Source organism: Lonchura striata, chromosome 3 (assembly GCF_046129695.1).
Source record: "Lonchura striata isolate bLonStr1 chromosome 3, bLonStr1.mat, whole genome shotgun sequence".
Classification (NCBI taxonomy): domain Eukaryota; kingdom Metazoa; phylum Chordata; class Aves; order Passeriformes; family Estrildidae; genus Lonchura; species Lonchura striata.
Genome location: NC_134605.1, coordinates 85267247 through 85287403, shown reverse-complemented (window position 1 = coordinate 85287403; position 20157 = coordinate 85267247). Strand labels below are relative to the sequence as shown.

Sequence of the window (20157 nt, the reverse complement as noted above, 5' to 3'; positions counted from 1 at the left end):
AGCAAATTATTTTTTTCCCTAGAAATAGAAGGCCAGAATCCTGAAAGCTGAAGTTCAAATGTATCTGCTACATGTACATGCTGCAGAAGAAAGAGAAATCATTCTTTATTCTGCCCTGAAAATAAATATTGACTCAGCTTAGACCAAAGCTCTCTGAAGTTCAATAGTTCAACACTGTGTCCTTCCTAAGCAAAAAAAAAAAAAAAAAAAAAAAAAAAACCCTCATCATCCCCCTTTTTTTTTTTTTTGTGTGTAGATGTAAAGTGTTCCTCAAAAAAAAAAAATAAGAAATTGAAAGTTATTCCAGTCATGAGCTGCCTGTAGTCTTAAGCTGATGAGAGCCAACATAGCTGTTATCCAAGGCTCTTTATAGCTTTAAGGGAACTACAGATGAGAAGTAGCTTACTGTTTGATGCACCACATACAAACTTACTTCATAATCAATAATTTGCTTCCTTTCTACATGTTGCATTGACTGAAAGTTTTCTTTCTATGTTTGGTTCTAATGTTTACATGTTTTCCAAAATGAGTGCACTTTGTAAACACAGAGAAAATAAAGGCAAGGAATCCAGATGTCTTGCTGGTCTCTAGAGTGATAAAAAGAAAAATCACTGTATTTAATCTGCTTTAAGTATTTCTGTTAATCTACAGGGTTACTAATAATTAACCTTGAGTGTCAACCCATGTTCCACGGACTGCTGATTTTGTAAATTCATGTTCACATTGAAAGGATTAAAAGAATAGTTCAGCAGATTACAGTGCATTATCAGAGTGGGCAATTACTTTGGTCTGATTCAATTATAATTATTGTTCCTGTCACAAGTGTGCAGTATCAGCTTAAGAACAGGGCTGAAAACCTTTTTGAGTGTATCCAATACTTTTAAATACTAAGAACAAAAATAAAGACACAAACAAAAACCTGTTTGCAAGTTGGGTGTTTGAGAGGCTGAAGATACAGGTATTCCATCCTAGTAAATTCCCTGATAATCCCCTTTCAGGGATTTCATCCTTAGGCAGCTGTGGACAGCAGCAATGCAAAGACTGTCCAAAATAAACATGATATCATGAATTAATGCATCTAGCACCTGATAGTATAAACCACAGAAAAAAAAAATCAGAAGAAAATAGAATCTGTTACTTGGCTGACTGCTGGTGTGTGTTTAGGAGATAATTCAGAGAAGATATACCTGACCCTTATAAATATATCACAGACAGTACCTCATTAAACCTTGTATGAGAATAACTTACAACTGCATGAGCAAAACTTGTGTCATTGTATTATAGCAGAAGCTCAGAAAATTCCAGAAAATCATCACCAGAGTATCAGTGGCAAGAGGGAAGCCTGGAAAAGCAATTGCTTACAGAGCTTGAAGCCTGGTTAATGTCATCAGAGTAAATATTTGTACATGAAAATTTTCTTAAAATCACTGATCCTCTCATCCGTCTCCATCCAGAAGGATTAACAGCAAAGGGAATTTAGACCAGCCTTCAAACCATGTCAGGTCCCCTCTAGAGAGAATCAGAAAGCAGTACCCAGCACTCTACAGTATCCAGTTGTTCTTTGTCCTCAAAACTGAACCTTAACAAATACCATCGGTTCACTTTTCTTAGCAGATTTATTTCCTGCAGCAAGCTACTCACCCAAAGCAATTTTTCCAGTCTTCTAAATCTTTCTAGTGTTGAGGAAAATCTCCAGGGAAAGAAATTACAACAGCAGTGTTTCCAATGAAAGATAAGTGCTATTCTTCACACCACTATCTATGTTAATAATGCCAACCAGACTGTTGCAGTGGAAGAACAGGAATTTGTTTCCAGCTTTTTGTCACAAACCACACTTATTCCCTTGTTTTGGCTTTTACTCAACATATTTAAATACAAAGACAAGAAGAATATAAACAGAGGTTAAAAATTTAACTTGTCACCAAAACCAATCATAGGACACTAGTGGACATATATTAGACTGTATTTCTCTATGTGATGATGCACATCCTCTTGGTACAGAAGGTAAAGAGGTAAAGGTTTTACCACAAAAATTAAAACTTATGATAAATAATAATTTTACCTTGTGACTATAGCTTCAGTAACCCTATTTTGAGACACTGCAATTTTACATATTCTCAATTAGAAATTTACTCCATACTTACTGGTGGTCCCCGGGGGCCTGTTGGACCTGCTTCTCCCTCTGGGCCCTGTTGACCCTGTTTTGGGGAACAAATTTGAAATGCAACAGATTTGAAAAGTGATTTTTTTTATTTTTAAAACATTTTTCTAGATCTTTTTCATAAGAGTAATGGTTTTACCTGTTTACCAGGATTTCCCATTAACCCTGGCACCCCAGGAGGACCTCTATTACCCTGTTGGACAGAAGATGAAAAATATTAGCCAAGCCAATGGTTTGCTCTTTCATTTTAAAATAACAAATTAAAATAAGTAAAGCAAAAAGGTCTAAACAAAATCAACCTGTGTTAGTTTTTTAACTTCCACCTTATTTTTGGTGTTCTTTTAACTTTGAACAAACACTTCTAATTTTTCAAAAGTCAGATTTCAGTTCCTTTGCTGTCTATCTGCTGACAAATCCTAAATAGATTTGATTGCTGCTTTCAAATCAGAGAAGTCAATACTACTCCATGTAATTTCAGATAAAAGTCATGTCTCAGTTTAGTTTTCTTTTTCAATTGCTTACAGCTAAACTCAAACATCATTGTCTGAAACATTCCATGGTCTCAATCATACAACAATTTTTTAAACTAAATTGGAATTGATGCAGCAATTTGGTGCTATCCAAATAGAGATAACAACCCCTGTGATTGAATCAGTTTAGGGTGGTTATAAATTCTATTCTTATCACGAGTTTCATTTCAAGATGTAGTGAGGTAGGCATATAAAAATCTTCCTCTAGCAATGATTTCCACAAATTTAAAAGGAAATGGCCTTTTTAAGGTATTATTTAATACCTAGAATAATGAAAACCAAGTAATGCAGCACATGAATCATGAAAATGTACAGGCCAAAGTTGAATAAAACCTGTATTTAATTTCTTCAGCCTAAGGTTTGTCTCTTAACACAAGAGAAGGCTAGTACAATTTCATAGAATACTTTAGATATTTTAGCACTTTATTTGTGCTTAAGATAAGAAAGAAAATACTCAAGACATTTTACCTTTGGGCCAGGAATGCCTTTCATACCTGGAGAGCCTGGGAAACCCTGAAAGAAAAAAATATTTACATTTATTTGTTGTTAAGGTGATTGGAAATGGTGTTTAAAAAAAAATTCTTTCTCATGCTTGAGTATTTCTAATCCTTTTATTTGATATTAGAACACTTTTATTCAATAAGAGACCAAGCTTGAATTCTTTCTGCTTACAGAGTAACAGATAAGGAGTATTATTCTTACTTCATAAATTGCAAAAGGAGCATGGATAAGTGAGGAGTTTTGACTTTTTCTGTCCTAGACTAGAAATACATGCTTCTTCCAGTATGCTGAGACTGGAGGTGCTAAGTTTTACCTTTGGACATTTTTCATTCCCTCCCCACTTCTCTGCAACGACTCATAGCAAGTATGCTTTTACTAAATCGTATTCCAAGCTTAAGAGTTCACTTAGTATTACAAATTTATGTCCAGTTCTGTTTTAAAACATCTCCATCACTGTTCCTCACAGCAATTACTCCTATAGCAAAGTGTTTTAAAGAGGTTTCCTTAAACTTTTGACAATTGGTACAGTTTTCAAATTTAGTTAATGCACGAGGATTACCTTCTGAAAGAGCCCATAAAGCACCAGTGATTCCCTGTAAGTTCCCCACAGGGAATACACTGGAGACCTCCAACCCACTCATGAGTGTGATGCATTCCAGATGTTCTGAGCCAGCAGAATATCAAAGGATGATTGTTCATGGAAGGTGTGTCAGACCAGCAGCTCAGCTTTTCCTGCTCAGTTTGGGAATAGCTGGGCCCTAGTCAATACAATGAGACCAGCCCTAATTATGGGGTCACACCACTGGATCTGCAGGGTCTCAGGTAGGAGAAACACGGGAAGAGTCACATCCTGGCCACAAATGTTTTGTGAGGCCAAGTTCCCCACAATGGCATCCTAAGGACATCTAGACTGTTGTGCAAAGGTTTTGCATACACAAAGCAGAATTTCCCCTTGCATTTACACATACTCTCCCCCTGAGCCTTTTGCTTAGATTTTCACTAGAATTACTCTAACATCAGACTCAAATCAACCAATACACAGCCTTTGTATGATTTGAACTGAGCCTGCCTTTCAAAGGTAAAATACTTGATACTTACTGGCAACCCCTGGAGCCCTGTATCACCTGGAGCTCCAGGTTTTCCTGGTTCACCCTGTAAAATATTTTAAGTTGTAATTTATGCAAATCAAACATGATGGATAATTTTATTTCTGGAACACAGAGCTGACATACTTTTGGATCTGTAGTATAGAAATGTTAAATCAATTACCCTAATAATGTGCATAAAGCCATGAGCAGCAGCCACAAATTAATGAACAAATCTAGGGCACTATCAAAGCTTATAAACATGCCAATTGTGTCTTACTTTAGCTCCAGGCATGCCAGGGATCCCTTCACGGCCATCAACTCCTGGTAAACCCTTAAAAAAAGAAAAAAAAAATTATTGTAACTTTGAAAATATTTTGCCCAAGCACTAATATACAAAGTAGAATAGAATGAAGAAAATAAATTAATTAAATATACATACAGGCTCTCCTTTAGTCCCAGGGAGGCCATTTATTCCTCTTGTACCTTGAGGACCCTAAGAATAATAACAATATTTAAAAACTAGGCTAAATAAAATTAAATGACCGATTAAAATAATATCAATGCATACTCATTCAGATACACATTATTTGGAGAGTACCAGTTACGCACTGTTCATATGCTATTAAGTAACTAATGTTTGCAAGTCAACAAGAGTCAAAATTTGTCTGTGCTCACCCTTTCTCCCTTTGGACCTGCCTCTCCTAGTGGACCTCTCTGTCCTTGATCCCCCTACAGAAAAAAAATAAAATTTTAGAAATAAAATCAGAATAAACTTCCTTCTGCTTTTCAGCTAAAACTCTAAGAAAATCAACAAGTATAATTCACATTTGGTGAAAGACGACAACTCAAGGTCACACTATATTTTAAAATTGAGTTTTTTAAAACTGCAGTTGACAGTATATTTTAAAAAACACAGCTCAAGCCATCATCACCTGAGATTTCAGGAGAGTCAAAGCAAAGAGTGTTGCACTTGTTTAACACAGAGTTACAAGCATAAATTCCAGCTATGGAAGCAGAGAACAAGGAAAAATATAAGAAAAAAAAAAAACAACTAACCGACCAAACACCCCAAACAAATAAAACACACACACAATAAAAACCTCCAATAAAAATTGCCCAAATCACCCTGTACAGGTTTTGTTCCAGTTTGACACCTGAAAAATTCCACACCACCCTAATGCACAGGAGGAAGAGGAAACAATAATATACTAAGAAGCTAAAATGTGTTCATCTACCTCAAATTCTTTGGGAACATTAAGACATTACTGACTTGCTGTCACTGTAATATCATTTATTCACCTGTGGGGAATCAATAGAATTGGATTAATCATAGGCTTCTTTGATCCAAAGCTGAAAAGTTGCACTAGCTGGAAAGAGTTTGGATAACCCACACTCTACTTACAGGTGCACCAGGAAGACCTTGGGGACCAGGATCACCATCAAGACCACGAGCTCCCTACAAAACAAATAGATAACACAAGATATTAAAGCAAACTGCTGGAGCACTAACAACTTACGTGTCCTCCTGCTTTGCTAGGAGCTACAAAATCTCTACAGATAAGAGGGCTTTATAGCTCCAATTAAATAAGGCAATCAATTTTTTCATTTATCCTGTTTTTTATGGAGATATGGAAACAAATATATTTAAATATTTTAAAATATCAGTCAAAAAACAACATTCAGATGATTCTCTAAAAAATATAGGAAGGAAGTAGATCTTTACATGCTACTTCAAAAAAAATCTGTGTCTTCTTTAATAATACTATATTCTTCACCACATAATAATAGAATAACATCAGAATATGCAGAGAAATCATCAAGTGCAGTGCTGCTATTTTTATCACTTGTTTCAAGGAAACAACGCAATCACTACCCTGTAAATAAATGTAAATGCAGAGAAAAAAATTGTTTTAAAAAAGATTTAGAGAGAACATGGAACTCTTTAGTCAAACAGATGTAGTAAATGTTTCAAGTAGACAAAACATTACAGAAAATGTAGGCAAATAACTACAAAGAATTAGAACACACAAAGACCAGAACAGCAAAGATAACAATAGCTTAGCAAATATGTCCAAGATGTTAAGAAGGATCATTCGTGAGAAGATTCATAATCAGGAGAAATTTTGATGTTGTCTCCAAAGAAAGATGATCACAAGATTTGCATGATTTGACTTCTGAAGAAGGAGACAATGGCAGTATTGCTATGTTCTACTCCTTTCAGAAATTATTGGTATATAGATTTAACAACATCACAAGACTAGAAATGTAGCACCCAGCTTTGAAATAACAGACAGAAACAATTAGACAAACAGAAGGAAAATTGTCCAGCGAAGTAAGAGCCCACAAATATTAATCCCACTGACAGCAATTTAAGACACAGCAATGTCAAAGAATGAGAAAAAGAACAAACTCTCAATAAAAACTCCTGACAATAACTGGAGTGATGATGGAAGTAAAGGCTTTAGGAAGATACAAATCACAGGAGGGAGTATTTAAGTTTTAGCTTTAATTTAAATGTCCTATAGTTTATAATTGTTATAACTTGCTATCTTGCAAACTACAGACTTGCATACATGCAAAAGTACCATAAATGCAAGGACTGGGGGAAAGTAGTGAAGAGTACATGTGCTTCATCATTTAGAAGGACTGCGCTACCTTTCTTCCTAACAAGATGTACAGTAGCTATGGAAATACAGCTGACAGGAGAGAGAAAATGCAGAAGAAATAAAGAAGAAGCTTAAATAAGCTTTTAAAACATTCAGAGTTTTACATTTTTTTCTTAATATAGGCCATTTTATAGAAAGAAAGATTAATACTCACTTTGGTACCTTTAGGTCCCATTATACCAGTTATACCTCTGATACCTAGAATGCCCTGAAATAGAAAAGTATATTCAAATTATGCTTAATTCTTCTCATCAGAACCATCCTACTTTTCAGACAGAAGACTCAAGAGTTCTAAATCCTTTCTTTACTATTATTTTACTATTTTCTTAGTACTAAAGGAGAAGTCCAACTGCTGCTGTATTAGAATTCTTAATTTATATGGTAATTTGATATTTTACTAAATTTAGAATTTTAGAAATAATAACAGAACTATCAGGTTGTATTATAAAACCACAAAAACACCATAAGGATAGAAAAAAGCCACTGATTTTTCTTCTTGGTTACCTCAGAGTTGAAGCATTCTCACCTGCAGATTGTGTGAAAGGAACACGTGATGGCCAAATTTGCAAAAGTTGTAAGTTGTTTTAAGTGAGGGATTGGACAGATGAAGGAGATTTTACAGAGTTTCAGAGGCAAAAGAGCTAGGTTTTTGAGAGTACAAGTGCTAATTTTATGTTTCCACCAAGAGGCTAAATTGAGTAGACATCCTAATGCAGCAGCACCTATCATATCTATCATCACAGCTGTCATCACTTCCCTTCAAAATAGTCTTGTGGGAAATTTGGCTCCACTGTCTTCCTCTTCCCAAGAGACTGACACTGCCTGAGATGTCTCCTCCCTGCAGAGACCAGACCCTCAGCCACAATATGCTTGTCCTGCAGCTGTGTTATTGAAAGAGCTATAGGCACTTCCCCAGAGCTTGGGCAAGCCCACTCCTTGAGCAGATTCTACACTGGCAGCCTCTACTTGCTCCTCACAAAGCGGGATGGAATCTTGCACAGAACACTTGAAGCCTTGTCAGCTTAAAAGGTGGGGAAAATAATGCAACAGACTCTACAGCAGCCCCACAAGGGAGATGAACACAGTTTAATCCTGCTTCTAAGAGAGCAGCTGGAAGTAGGCACACTGTGACATCCAACACTTTCTATCAAAAACGACATCTCTCCCAGGGTGGCTGTCTTATGCAGATCTTGTCAGTGGAATACATTGGTTGGATTGTAGGTACTGCATTGGAGACTGGATACTTAACCCATTTCATTCATTTATGTAACGAGCAGATAAGAAGATACAGCAGTCTACAGGCTCTCCATCTGTGCTTGTAAGCATTGTCTGTCCTTTTTCACACGGACTATCTATATGATATTGCTTTTTGCATATTATGAATCCTAAATTGTAATAAAAAACAATTATTTTAGAGTTTGTATGGTGACCAATTGGTGATACAGTCAAAGGTTATGAGTAATGCGTAAAAAAAAGGAAAGTCAATCTTTAATTGTTTTTTAATTCTACTGTGTTATTTCAGTGATTGAAGAACTTTACCAAATCAAGTAAAATAAATTGGTCCCCACAGGCCTTTCAGACAGCAGAAGCTGCCTCTTACACAAGTACTTTGTCTCTACCAGGGCTGCAGGGATACCTTTTCAGGATCAAGCATCAGGAGGAATGGACACTTTCCTTTATTTAGTCTGTTCTTTACCTTTTTCTAGTCATAATCCAGAGGTTTATGTTGTCGTATGTTTATGTTAATAAATAATCTTGTAATTTAGTCATGTGCATGAAGGTCTGCTCCTGTATAGCATCAAATCTGGATGGCAATGGCATTAAATAAATACTTTAACGCCTAAGAAAAAAAGCATGAGACCCCATCAGAAAATAAACCATAGAAATTAAGGTGTCATGCCTGTTTGTCATACTTAAAGTGACCTCTTTATTCTGTTCCCTAGTCCTTTTCAGTCACAGTTACCTCACAGAGAACAAACTGAAGTTGCTCACAAAAATAAAGCACAGTGATTCAGGACAAGAAAATAACTAGATATGATTGAAGGATGCTTCTTATGCAAGGCAAAAGACAAAACAACTTCATCCTCAAATCTCAACTAAGTCTGAATTTCACAGCTGATTGTGTTTCAAACACAATGAAGTCAGAGTCATCAAAATTATGAAAAGGAAGGTGAAGGGCAAAAAAATTCAATTGTTTTCACAATCCAAGCACAACACAAAATTTAGGACATTTAACAGTTTTTAAAGTTAGCCTTTCTATAGAACTATATGGAGCTTTGTGTCAAGCAATAATGTAGGTTTTGGGGGTCCTTAAAAAAATTCTACTTTGATTCATAGACAATATGGCAGAATAAAGAGAAAGGTGCATGGAAGTCCTGTAATATCTGTTTTCTTACAATAGTAAGAAAAAAATATGTCATTATGAAGAAAATTAGTAACACTTTAAAAGGAAATACTTTACTGGAGGGCCTTGAGCTCCCACTTCACCACTGGGTCCTTGGTCCCCTTCTTCACCCTGGGAAAGCAGAAGGAATACATCTGTAGCCAATCCATTCCATGCACATTGCTTTGTGACTGTATGAGGTGAATTTCTTACTTAATGTTTTCTGTCACCATGTCCTGAAAGAAATCCAAATAAAATCACACCACTTCCTCAGACAGATACTCATTCAGATTCACACTCAATATTACTCAAATGGGTAATTTTAGAAGAACCTCAGTATAAAGAATAATGATGTTTTACCCTTAATCTCTCATTCAATTTTTTTCTTGACATTTATGTCTTTAGGATTTTGTCAGGAACTGTAGTAACAGGACAAGGAATAAAGGGTACAAACTGCAAGAGGGGAGATTTATGTTATATAGTAGGAAGAAATTCTTTACTGTGAGGGTAGTGAGACACTGGAATGGGCTGCCCAGAGAGGTTGTGGATGCCCCAACCCTGGCAGTCTTCAAGGCCAAACTGGATAACGTCTTGAGAAACCTGGTCTAGTAGGAGGTGTCCCTGCACGTGGCAGAGGGGCTGGGACTAGATGATCTTTAAGGTCTATTCCAACCTCTAAATATTCTATAGTTTTATAATTTCTTGTTCTTCCAGACTAAAAGTGCAAAAAGTTTTCTCTAATGATCTTTCCTACAACAAGCATTAACTGAGGTAGTGCAAATGTGAAAATTTCTTATAAATATTTCAATATTAAAGAGGTTATATAAAAATTTTAATTCAAATTAAACACCTTGAGAGTTAACATTTCAATTTTCAAGATGAATCAGATTTGGCCTCTCTTTATGAACTTAAACTATGTCCTTTCCCTCTCAAATATGTTTATTCTTCATTTAAGTATTCATCTGTACTGCAGCTAACTTGGTAAATTAAGGGAATTATCCTGCATTTAAATATTTGAAACTCTTTCAGTTAATAAACTTAGCTTCAATTGTCCCCATAAGTTCTATAATAATTAAATTGAACACTCAAAATAAAAAGCAAGAGGAGAATGATTTGTGCATCATAATAAATAAATAGTACAGGTGAATAGAGAATAAAAAAGTGCCATTGGTTGCTCTGGAGCACTATGATATGTAGTATTGCTTCATGCATTCTGTTAAAACAATTAATAATTATAACAGAATATAATACCGTTTTTGAAAGTGAGGCTAAACTACTATTAGTTTGATTAAAACTTCAGCAGTTTTTTTCCTCTTTTTTAATTTTACCTTATAACCTTGTTTTCCTGGTTCACCAGACTCTCCTTTTGAACCTTTTTGCCCCTAAAATAAACACAAAAAAACCCCAAAATAAATGAATAAATATAAAGACTATTCAAAAGTAAAATACAGTTTTCTAAAACAGACATAGATTGCTCAGAGCTGTCTTGCTGTTTCCTCTCAAACCCCATTCACTACTCTTTCCTCACCTGTCTAGGAAACATTACATATGAAGTATGTCTGCTTCTGGATCTAACAAGGCTGCATTTCTACGCAGGTAAGTATTTCTTATGTTATGCCATAAAAATTTCCAGACACCAACAGTATTTCTAGAAACCAGCAAAGAATATATTAAAAAAAAAAAAAAATCTTAGCTAAAATGAGACTCAAAACATGTTCATTTCAATTTAGTATGTTACGGGTCTCCCAGGAAGGAAAAAAGAAGTCAAAAAGATTAAGGATCTGGAGGAATATTTAGAGTTTCTGGAGTCAGACAACAAATGATCCAGGAAGTGAATGAAGCAGTCCTTTGCATACCCTAATCCTTTCAGGACAACACATAAATTTTACAGTGAAGATTAGAGAAGCACAAGATTTCAACAACAAGAGGTTATTTTGGCAATCAAGAGTTGAACAACCACAAGCAAGCACAGTGATGCAATCTTTTTTTTAACAGTGCAATGTCCTTTCTCAAGTCAGTAATTACCCTACCCAGTACCTTGAGACATCACCTCTGGAAGGAATACTGGAAAAATGTTCTCTTACCTTCATACCCATTAAGCCAGCATGTCCTGGACGGCCAGGAGGACAAGCACTGGGACACTAGAAAAGCATTCACACAGTTATTACCACATAGGCCATATAAGATTGTCTGAGATTACTTAAATAGAAATAAAAACATGGACAATAATCTTACCAACAGGTCGCCATCTTGCAGGCCAATCGTTCCCTAAATTAAATTAAATTCATCAAAGTCAGTAATACAGAAATAACCAGACATGACTCATTAGGCAAGACAGTAATTAAACAAAACTACCATCTAAACCTGGAATGAGAAATACAATCAACCAAAGGATCACTCACATGAAAGACATCTTAACTGTAGGATTTTATTATAGAACTAGAGATCCTATCTTCTAACTTAAAACAACTTTTCAAAAAAACCCCAAAATATTTCTCTTGCTTTTAAAACTACCTCAAATATACTTTCTGTTAAATATAGAATAAATATGTCCAAACTCCATTAGTTTCCTACAGAAACCAAGGCAATTTCTATAATAACTTAGTGCCATTCAAAAGATTCAGGTCTTTACAGAGAAAATTATTTTTATAGGGAAAGCAATTTTCCCGAAAGTATTGGTAGATGACAGTTGCAATTAACTAGATATGAGTGTACAATAAGATTGACTCAGTGGGGGAAGGCCTCTTCTCATATTAAATCAAATACTTGATGGAAGCTAACAGGAGGTTTATGAGGCACAACAGAGAGAAATATTATTTCACAGCAGCAGCTGGATTCTCTGAAGCCTAGTGGGAGGGATCACACTGTTTTCAGAGAAAAGCACAGGAAAGTTTAAGGAATGAGCTCCTTAAAAATTGTCCTCCTATATGCAAAAGGATTTTTAAAAAGACAAGAGTATTTAGGTCCGTAATGTCATCAACTGGAGTGGGACTGTGACGCTTCAGAAACCTAACACAGACAGAACTTTAAGGAATAGAAGCACTATATGCCACTGTTGAAAGCTCAATTCCACTTATTTCTAAACTACTCTTCTCCAATTTACTATTAATGTTTTTTAAAATGCCCCTGCCAGTTCTCTGGCAACTTTCATGAAAACAAGAAACATGGCATAAATAAAGCATATGTATTTAGGGTCTGTCCCTGTAAAGTGGGGTGAGGAGGCTTCCAGCAGAGGACTAGTACAGCTTTTGAAAAGATATCAGCACAATGCCTTTCCCAGTGGTTTGCATTTCCCAGCCCCCAGACTGAGATGTGTCTGCCAAACTCTCCACTTTATTTCTCTGGGCAGGTAAATTGCCATAAGATAAAGGCATAACACACAACCCTCCTCCCAAGAGGTTAAAAAAGGTAGCTGTTCCCCTGGAGAGGCAAAACACTTTCTTTTATTCCTTGCAAGTAGCAGATCTGATTGCAAGAAAGACATCAGAACTCAACCCACCTGGAAGTGAGTATTTCTGTCTCACGAGCCAAATATTCTTTTCTTCTCCTAACAGAGAAAAGCTTGCCTATACTTAAGTAATACCAGCGAGACCCAACAAAGATTACATCTACAGTATTATGATTCACAGGGGAATTTAAAACCTGCGTATTTGCAGTTTACAGAAATGGGAAGGCATTATGACGGAACTTATAAAATTTGCATTTCAAACTACATTTTATAATCATCAAGAGTGGAAACTTGCTTTCTAACTGGAAGATCAAAATCTTTCTGCTATCCTAAAGTATTCAGCTGTAGAACCTGGGGAGAAGTTCTGTTCAAGCAGCAACAACACAAAATTCAGATGTTAGCACACATTAAACATAACACTTACTGGAGGACCTGGAGGTCCTGGTAGCCCTGGGGGCCCTCTTTTTCCCGGATCTCCCTTAAAAATGGTAAAATAATTTAGTTGATTGATAGTAATAATAACCAGCAGTCACATAATCAGAGCATACAGCAACAGTGAGAAATTAAGTGGCTACAGAAGGACAGACTGAGTAGGCAGTTAAAACATCAACCCACAACATGGCTCCCACAACAGAATGGGAAAACTATTTTTTTTTTTTCAGTAGAATGGCAGCCATGTTATGAATAGGAATTACAAGAAAACCAAAATATTTTTGCCTGCTTTAGAAATCTGAAACATCTGACCACAGGATTATCTATGCACTCCTCCTCTATAACTGCTATAAAGACATGAACAAAAAGAATTCTAGTAACTGGCAAAAGTAGATAGAGGAGAAATTCCTCTTGTTCTTTTTCAGAGCACAAGAGGAATTTACCAAATTAGAATTTTTTCCTGTTTGTGAAATTTTGATGCTGAGTGCTCTCATAAGTAAAGACAATGTGGAACCTCTGCAAATTATTTGTTTGAAGGTTTGTAATTAAACTGGATTTAATAATTAGACAGAGACCACCTTTTCATTTAATATTGTCATTTCAATATTACTTTTTACATTTCAGTAAGTCATAAATACAATAAATAAAATTAATATAGAAAAATTATTAAGTCTCAAAATATGAGAGCTATACAGCCATTCCTTTCCATGCACTGTATAATTACATTGTGAGACACATCATAACAATGTATTATGGAGGTTTGGGATATAAATGGATTCAGATACTGACTGCATTAATGGAGAAAGGTTCACATGCAGCTTTTGTAAAGGCATCACAGATGCAATTTCTGATTCAGTCTCTGAACTACCAACTAACTGCCAGAATGTGTGACAGTGTGACAGACAAATGCCATTTTATAAATAGCCTGTACACTTCCCTTGGTATTCATTCTTACCCTTCCTACAGACAAGACAGTGAGCTAGATGGATCATCTTCTGAAGCAAATTTGCAGTTTTTAATATTCTTTTTTAATTCATTTGTATATTTGCATTTAAAAGTAGGTTTTATTAAGAAAAATTTTAATGCTATTTCAGATTTCAAGTAGAAAAGCACCAACAGGTTTCAACTTCCATTTCAGTAAAGTGTGGTGAAACTGAGTGCACAGTTCAGTAGTAAGGTCAATTGATGGAGCCACACTTAAAGTGAGATGGAGAGGAAATACTGAATTGTCATGTTCACTGGTATGCAAATTAAAATCAGTAGTTTAAGTAGTTAAGGTTTTCATTTCCTGTATGTCTGCTTTTTGATTTCAGCTTTCCTTGAATAAGAGATGTAGAGTATGGGACACTCTGAAACATTTAATTCTAATCTGACAAGTGGCCCTGACTTTGTGCTATATGTTGTTCTTATTTCTGATGAGCTTCAAACATAATCCTTATTCTGCCAGTGATCACTGCAGAGGAAAAAGAAGTTTGAAAATGCTGTGATAGCCCAGATAGTATTTAGATGGCCCATTTTTCTTTAAGTACCTTCTAGCAATTGAATAAACCTGCATTTTCAGCAAATACAGTAGTACTTACAGGTGGACCAGCAAGACCCACTTCCCCAGGAAGTCCTGCTGCACCAGCTGGACCCTGCAACAACCAAGATAAATAGTATTTTTATACCATATAATACCTATATAACAAACATCCAAGGACTGAGAACATGTAATTCTCACAAACAAAAAACCATGCCTTCAGACACCAACATTCTTGCCCCATATACCATAGACCTACACAACACCTCAGGGTGTTGTAGCTTCAGGGCTAGCTGAAGAAAACATACATAGACATAGAACATCAGGATAAAGCCATCTCTTTTTTTCACTGAATACTTTTAATTACAGTAAAATAACTTTTCTAAATATTCCAACAGATTAATTGAACAGTATACTTATGAATTATAAAATTGATACTTACAGGTGGTCCAAGAAGCCCCTTGCCCTGTGAAATATGAAAAAAAAAAAGAGATCAGAAATATCGGGAGGGTTGCAAACCTAGTAAAGCTGTTTTCCAATAATAGAGTATTTCAGGAAAAAAATAAGGTGTAAAACAGTCCTCATTTGATTCTGCCAAATAATTTTGAAATCTTGTTTAACTACTGTTAAAAATCAATTTTATTATCAGGTAATTGGTGTCAGTAGAGAATATTAAATTACTGTTTAACTTGCCTTGCAGTATCATTACATATATTTATAAACATATTTACTCCCACAAGGGAATGAAGACATTAAAGGCTTTGTGTTTAACTAATTATCGAGTACCATGACAAACATACCTATGCTATAATAATTTCCTTCTAAAGGTGCATTTGAATTTATAATAAAAGAGAACTTTTTTCTCCACAGTGCTCCCTGAGGCCTAAATATATTGAACTTACAGTTTTTGGTAATGAGAAAGAACACAAAACTTCTGTTTACACTTTCCATCAGTGTTGTTCTGAATCATTTTAACAAGAAGTGTCCAAGATACAAATACGTTTCTGCCTATTTGGATGATATACTCCCTCTAAGAAAACAGATCCCTCCATCTTGCATTATTAAAGCAAGTAGAAAATTTTATGGAGAACAGTGTTGGTGATATGTATGAAATACTAAAATACAAAATCCCAAATATACTTAAATATTCAGGAGATTTGACATAAGACACCTGGACTGAATGTGAGTAAAATACCACAGATTATCAATCCAGTATAACACAAAGAAAATTTCAAGCATTCATCCGAATCATTCCATTTTAACCATTTGATGCACAACAGAAAGTAAGCTTGCATAACCTACATAATCCCTTTGCTATTGCTTCACACTTCCTTGCTACAATTCATCATATTACGCATATCTATATTTGACTATACAAATCAAACTATCACTGTATCACATATTCAATATTATAACATCCCCTGCCTCTAAAAGAAGGAAACCACCTGCTTGCAGGTCTCATTGGAGTACCCCTTCCTAACACACCCCCTAACAGAGGCAGGGAAGGTCAGTGATACCAAAAGAAGCAGCGACGGCTACTGAGTCCAGCCCACATTGTCCCCTCCTCTGTCCACTGCACTGCATCTCTTCACCTTCCCAGCAAAAAGCAGGGACTCTCCCCCAGCAATCAATGCCTCCTCACACAGCTGCACCACCCTTCTGGCCAGGAACTCCCTACAAGCAGACCAAGTTGTAAAGCTGAGAGCAGCTCCAGGGCCATCATCAGTAAGGACATAAACAGAGCAGTTCAGCAGTTCCTGTCCCAACCAGCCTCCCATCTTCCTTCCTCTGTCTGTGTCCTAGAGGGAAAGGCTCTCCACACAGCCTGGCATGCCCAGGTGCTTGCTGTGTGCTATGGAGGTGCTCATCTGACCCACGGAGCACACGGAGTGCACAGACCTGGCCAGCAACCCAGAGTCCACCATGCCCTGCCTCAGAGGCACCTACCCTGTCATCTGGTAAGTACCCCTGCCATCCACCACAAAGAGCCCGGTGTTTGCAAGTGTACCCTGCGCTGGACACTGTGTTTTAGTAGACCTTAAAATATTTTCAAATTCTCTGTCACTAAATACACATAGTCCTCCCCATATGCCACACGTGTAAGCCACTAGCAAAATATCAGCTCATAGAAAAGCTAGAGGGAACTAAAAGAGACAATGGACTGAAGAGTGCAATCATGCACTTAATGTAACACAGCCCCAGGTCCATCTACCATGACAGGTGAGAGACATCAGCATATTTAAATTACTTGAACAAAAATATTACTTAAATTAATCACAAGAATTCTAAGAACTTTGTAACCTTGTCCTTTAAAAGATTATCCACCAAAGAGATGAGACAAAGAGAATAAATTAAAACAAAATTATGAAGCAGGAAAAAATGTAAAAAAAGGGGATGATAACATTGTCAGGGTACATTCTGGAGAAGAAAAGGTGACAGAAGCAGAGAAGCAATAGCTGTATATAAAACTTTTTGTCCTTAATATGCAATCTTGAAGATAACCAAAAGTCCTAACTTGGCAGATAAATATCACTAGAGGAGCATGAAAAACAGTGATAATAATTTAAAACTAATTAGTGTTGTACCCAAGGCTTCTGATTTTCTGCTTGCACTGAGCATTTTAATAACTTAAACAAGAGGTTTTGTGAAAAATGAAGTCTTTGGATAACTATCCAGGGACTACTCCACTTGCAAAAAGCCGCTGACAGTATTCAAAGCAGTGCATAATTACATCTAAGCACTCAATTAATCATGTAGACAGTATGCAGATTCATAATTGTGCTCACTATGTTTCTGGTAAATGAGCTTTCATGGATCAAACCAAAGAAGTGCAAAGGTTAAACAGCTTGCTATATTTCTAGTAAGAGCTTCTCCAAAAGTCTCTGAATCTGAAAATTAGAGCAATGGCACTCCAGCACTACCATTTCTACTTGGGTTTTTTGTTTGTTTTGTTTTTACAGTAGGTGGGCCCTGTTGGGGTTCTTGTTTGTTTAGGTAGTGGGGTTGTCAGGTTTGTTGTTGTTGGTTTGGTTTTTCATTTTTGTGGATTTTTTAAGTAGGTATAATCTCACTAAAGGTCAGATGACCAGTACTGGCCATTTTGAGAATCTTCCAGTAGCTGCACAATTTCTTCAGTGGAATACAGCTATTCATCAGAGGAAAAATTGCATTTATACATGTTTTCCTAGGAGATTTATTTTGAGCATTAATCTCTCTATATGGACTCAGCATGTATGGGTTAACAACTATGGAGCTACAAAATCAATCACTAGGCTTCTTCCTAACAAGTGAGGCCTAAGGATAAATCTTAATAAGTAGAAGGGTAATGACATGACTTGACTAAGTATATCCATATTTTCTCTTCTTTTAAATAAATTGGAATTCTCTTTTCCTCATTATAAATATTCCCGTGGATTCACCTGAAAATACAAGCTTCAGTTGCTTATTAAGCAGAGGCAGAACAACTCCAAAGGCAATCCCTACTGAGGTTCACTGAAGCGTTATCACTTTAGGACTGAAAGTCTCAGGGCAAACAAAATCACTCAGCTTTGAACAATGGTCCAAAATCTCATCAGATTTATTGCTTTTACAGTCTCAAAATATGGTGACAAAAGTCCTGCTGCTCTGGAAAAGAATCAGCATTCTACCTTGACAAGTTGGTCCAGTTTCCTGCTTTCCCAAATTAACATCTCTACCTCCGAATTGAGATTAACCCTCTTTATACATGTTCTACGCAAACACTTACTCTGGAAGGTCTTAAATTAATCATTCTTGCATTCTTCTGTAAAAGGTGAGCTAAAATTATGTACGTTTTCCCCGATTTAGTTTTTCTTTGACAGGCTAAAATGCCCCAGTACTTTATCCAAGTATTTCAGTAATTCAGTTTTATTTGCCCATTTTCTCCTACCATAAAATTACAGAATGGCTTGGTTTGGAAGGGAGATTAAAGATCACCTAGTTCAAATTGCCATGAGTAGGGACACTTTCCATTAGACCCGAGTGCTCAGAGCACAATCCAACTTGGCCTTAAACACTTCCAAGGATGGAGCATCCAAATCTTCTCTGGGTAACCTGTTCCAGAGTCTAAGCACCCCCACAGCAAAGAATCTCTTCCTAGTATCTAATCTAAACCTACTCTCTTTCAGTTTAAAGCCATTTCCCCTTGTCCTGCCACCACATGCCCTTTTAAAAACCCTCTCTCCAGCTCTCTTGTAGGGTCCCTTCAGATACTGGAAGGCTGCAATTAGGTCATCCCCAAGCCATGTCTTTTCTAGGCTGAACAATCACAATATTCTCTGCCTTTCCTCATAGGATAGGTGGTCCATCCTTCCAGTCATTTTCTCCCATATCATCTGAGCAAAAACACCTGACAGAGTTTAACTACCTCTTCTTTGCATCTAGCTATTGTAATGTGCATGGCATACAACCCAGAAATTATTTCCCCATCTAGTCGACATCAAAAACAAAAAAAAAAAAAACAAGCAAGCAAACAAACAAACAAAAAAAAAAAAAAAAAAAAAAAAAGAAGAAGAAAAAGAAAAAGCCTCTAACAGAAAAATGTAAGGGGTTTCAGTCTACCTAGAACCCACCTCAATTCTGGTATTTTCTGTGACTAAATTCAACTCATATATTGAGCCTGCAGACCAGCCAGCCATTATATGACCTATTTTCCAAATTTTCGGGTGAAAATGAGCATCCATGAAAATTAAAGTGTCCACAAAGTGATTTATCTTGAGTTTGAACATGTCTATCATGTTACACCTTCAAGAATAACTTTATCATTTTCTCTTTGGCCAACTATCAAAATAATTGTTAAATATACATTTTTAATGAGAATTATTAGGAAAAGGTCAAAAATACAAATACACAAGAAGTGTTATACCGGAATACCATACCTCTTCTATTTAATTTAAATAATTTCTCCAAATTGAATCTAATTTTTCATTAAATTTTAATTATATGCATTCTTATTATAATTTATTCAAATAATCTTGTTATTTACTCATCTTCCTTGAGGTTTTTTCCTAAGCTAAATTCCTACATGCCAACCGTCATTCACTTCTTTTACCAGCAAAACTCCTAAAATTTACAATTAGTTTCAGCCCCTAAAAATGGATGTTATATCCATCTTTGTGCTAACCAGAACAGTACTCTTTGCATGTCCTTTCTGATATTTTGGCCTGTTTTCATACAGAACTGCAAATAGCACAAGGAGTCTCACAGAATTTACACTTCAATGATGCCATTTAAACACATGGCAAGAGGTTGAAAACAGGAATAACTGTAGGCTCCCATATGCAAATGACACATGGGCTCTCATCTCCACAGCATTTTCACAGAGATGGAAAAGAATGCTATAAGTCCAAAACTTGGGACTCCATCACACATGCTCCTTTCTTTTCTACAGCATACAAACCAAACATAGCCTT

At 36.1% G+C, this 20157-nt stretch overlaps 1 protein-coding gene across 1 annotated transcript in view; it reads right to left on the bottom strand.

Moving 5' to 3' along the window:
- COL9A1 (collagen type IX alpha 1 chain) overlaps positions 1-20157 on the bottom strand; it is a 62001-nt gene that overhangs the window by 21889 nt on the left and 19955 nt on the right. The window contains exons 13-28 of the mRNA XM_021530152.3: positions 15171-15194; positions 14790-14843; positions 13202-13255; positions 11565-11597; positions 11414-11470; positions 10658-10711; positions 9408-9461; positions 7101-7154; positions 5683-5736; positions 4956-5009; positions 4720-4773; positions 4558-4611; positions 4291-4344; positions 3160-3204; positions 2301-2354; positions 2145-2198 (exon numbers count right to left, since the gene is read on the bottom strand). Coding sequence (XP_021385827.2) covers positions 2145-2198; positions 2301-2354; positions 3160-3204; positions 4291-4344; positions 4558-4611; positions 4720-4773; positions 4956-5009; positions 5683-5736; positions 7101-7154; positions 9408-9461; positions 10658-10711; positions 11414-11470; positions 11565-11597; positions 13202-13255; positions 14790-14843; positions 15171-15194 — 807 coding nt within the window. The remainder of the gene's footprint in view (positions 1-2144; positions 2199-2300; positions 2355-3159; positions 3205-4290; positions 4345-4557; positions 4612-4719; positions 4774-4955; positions 5010-5682; positions 5737-7100; positions 7155-9407; positions 9462-10657; positions 10712-11413; positions 11471-11564; positions 11598-13201; positions 13256-14789; positions 14844-15170; positions 15195-20157) is intronic.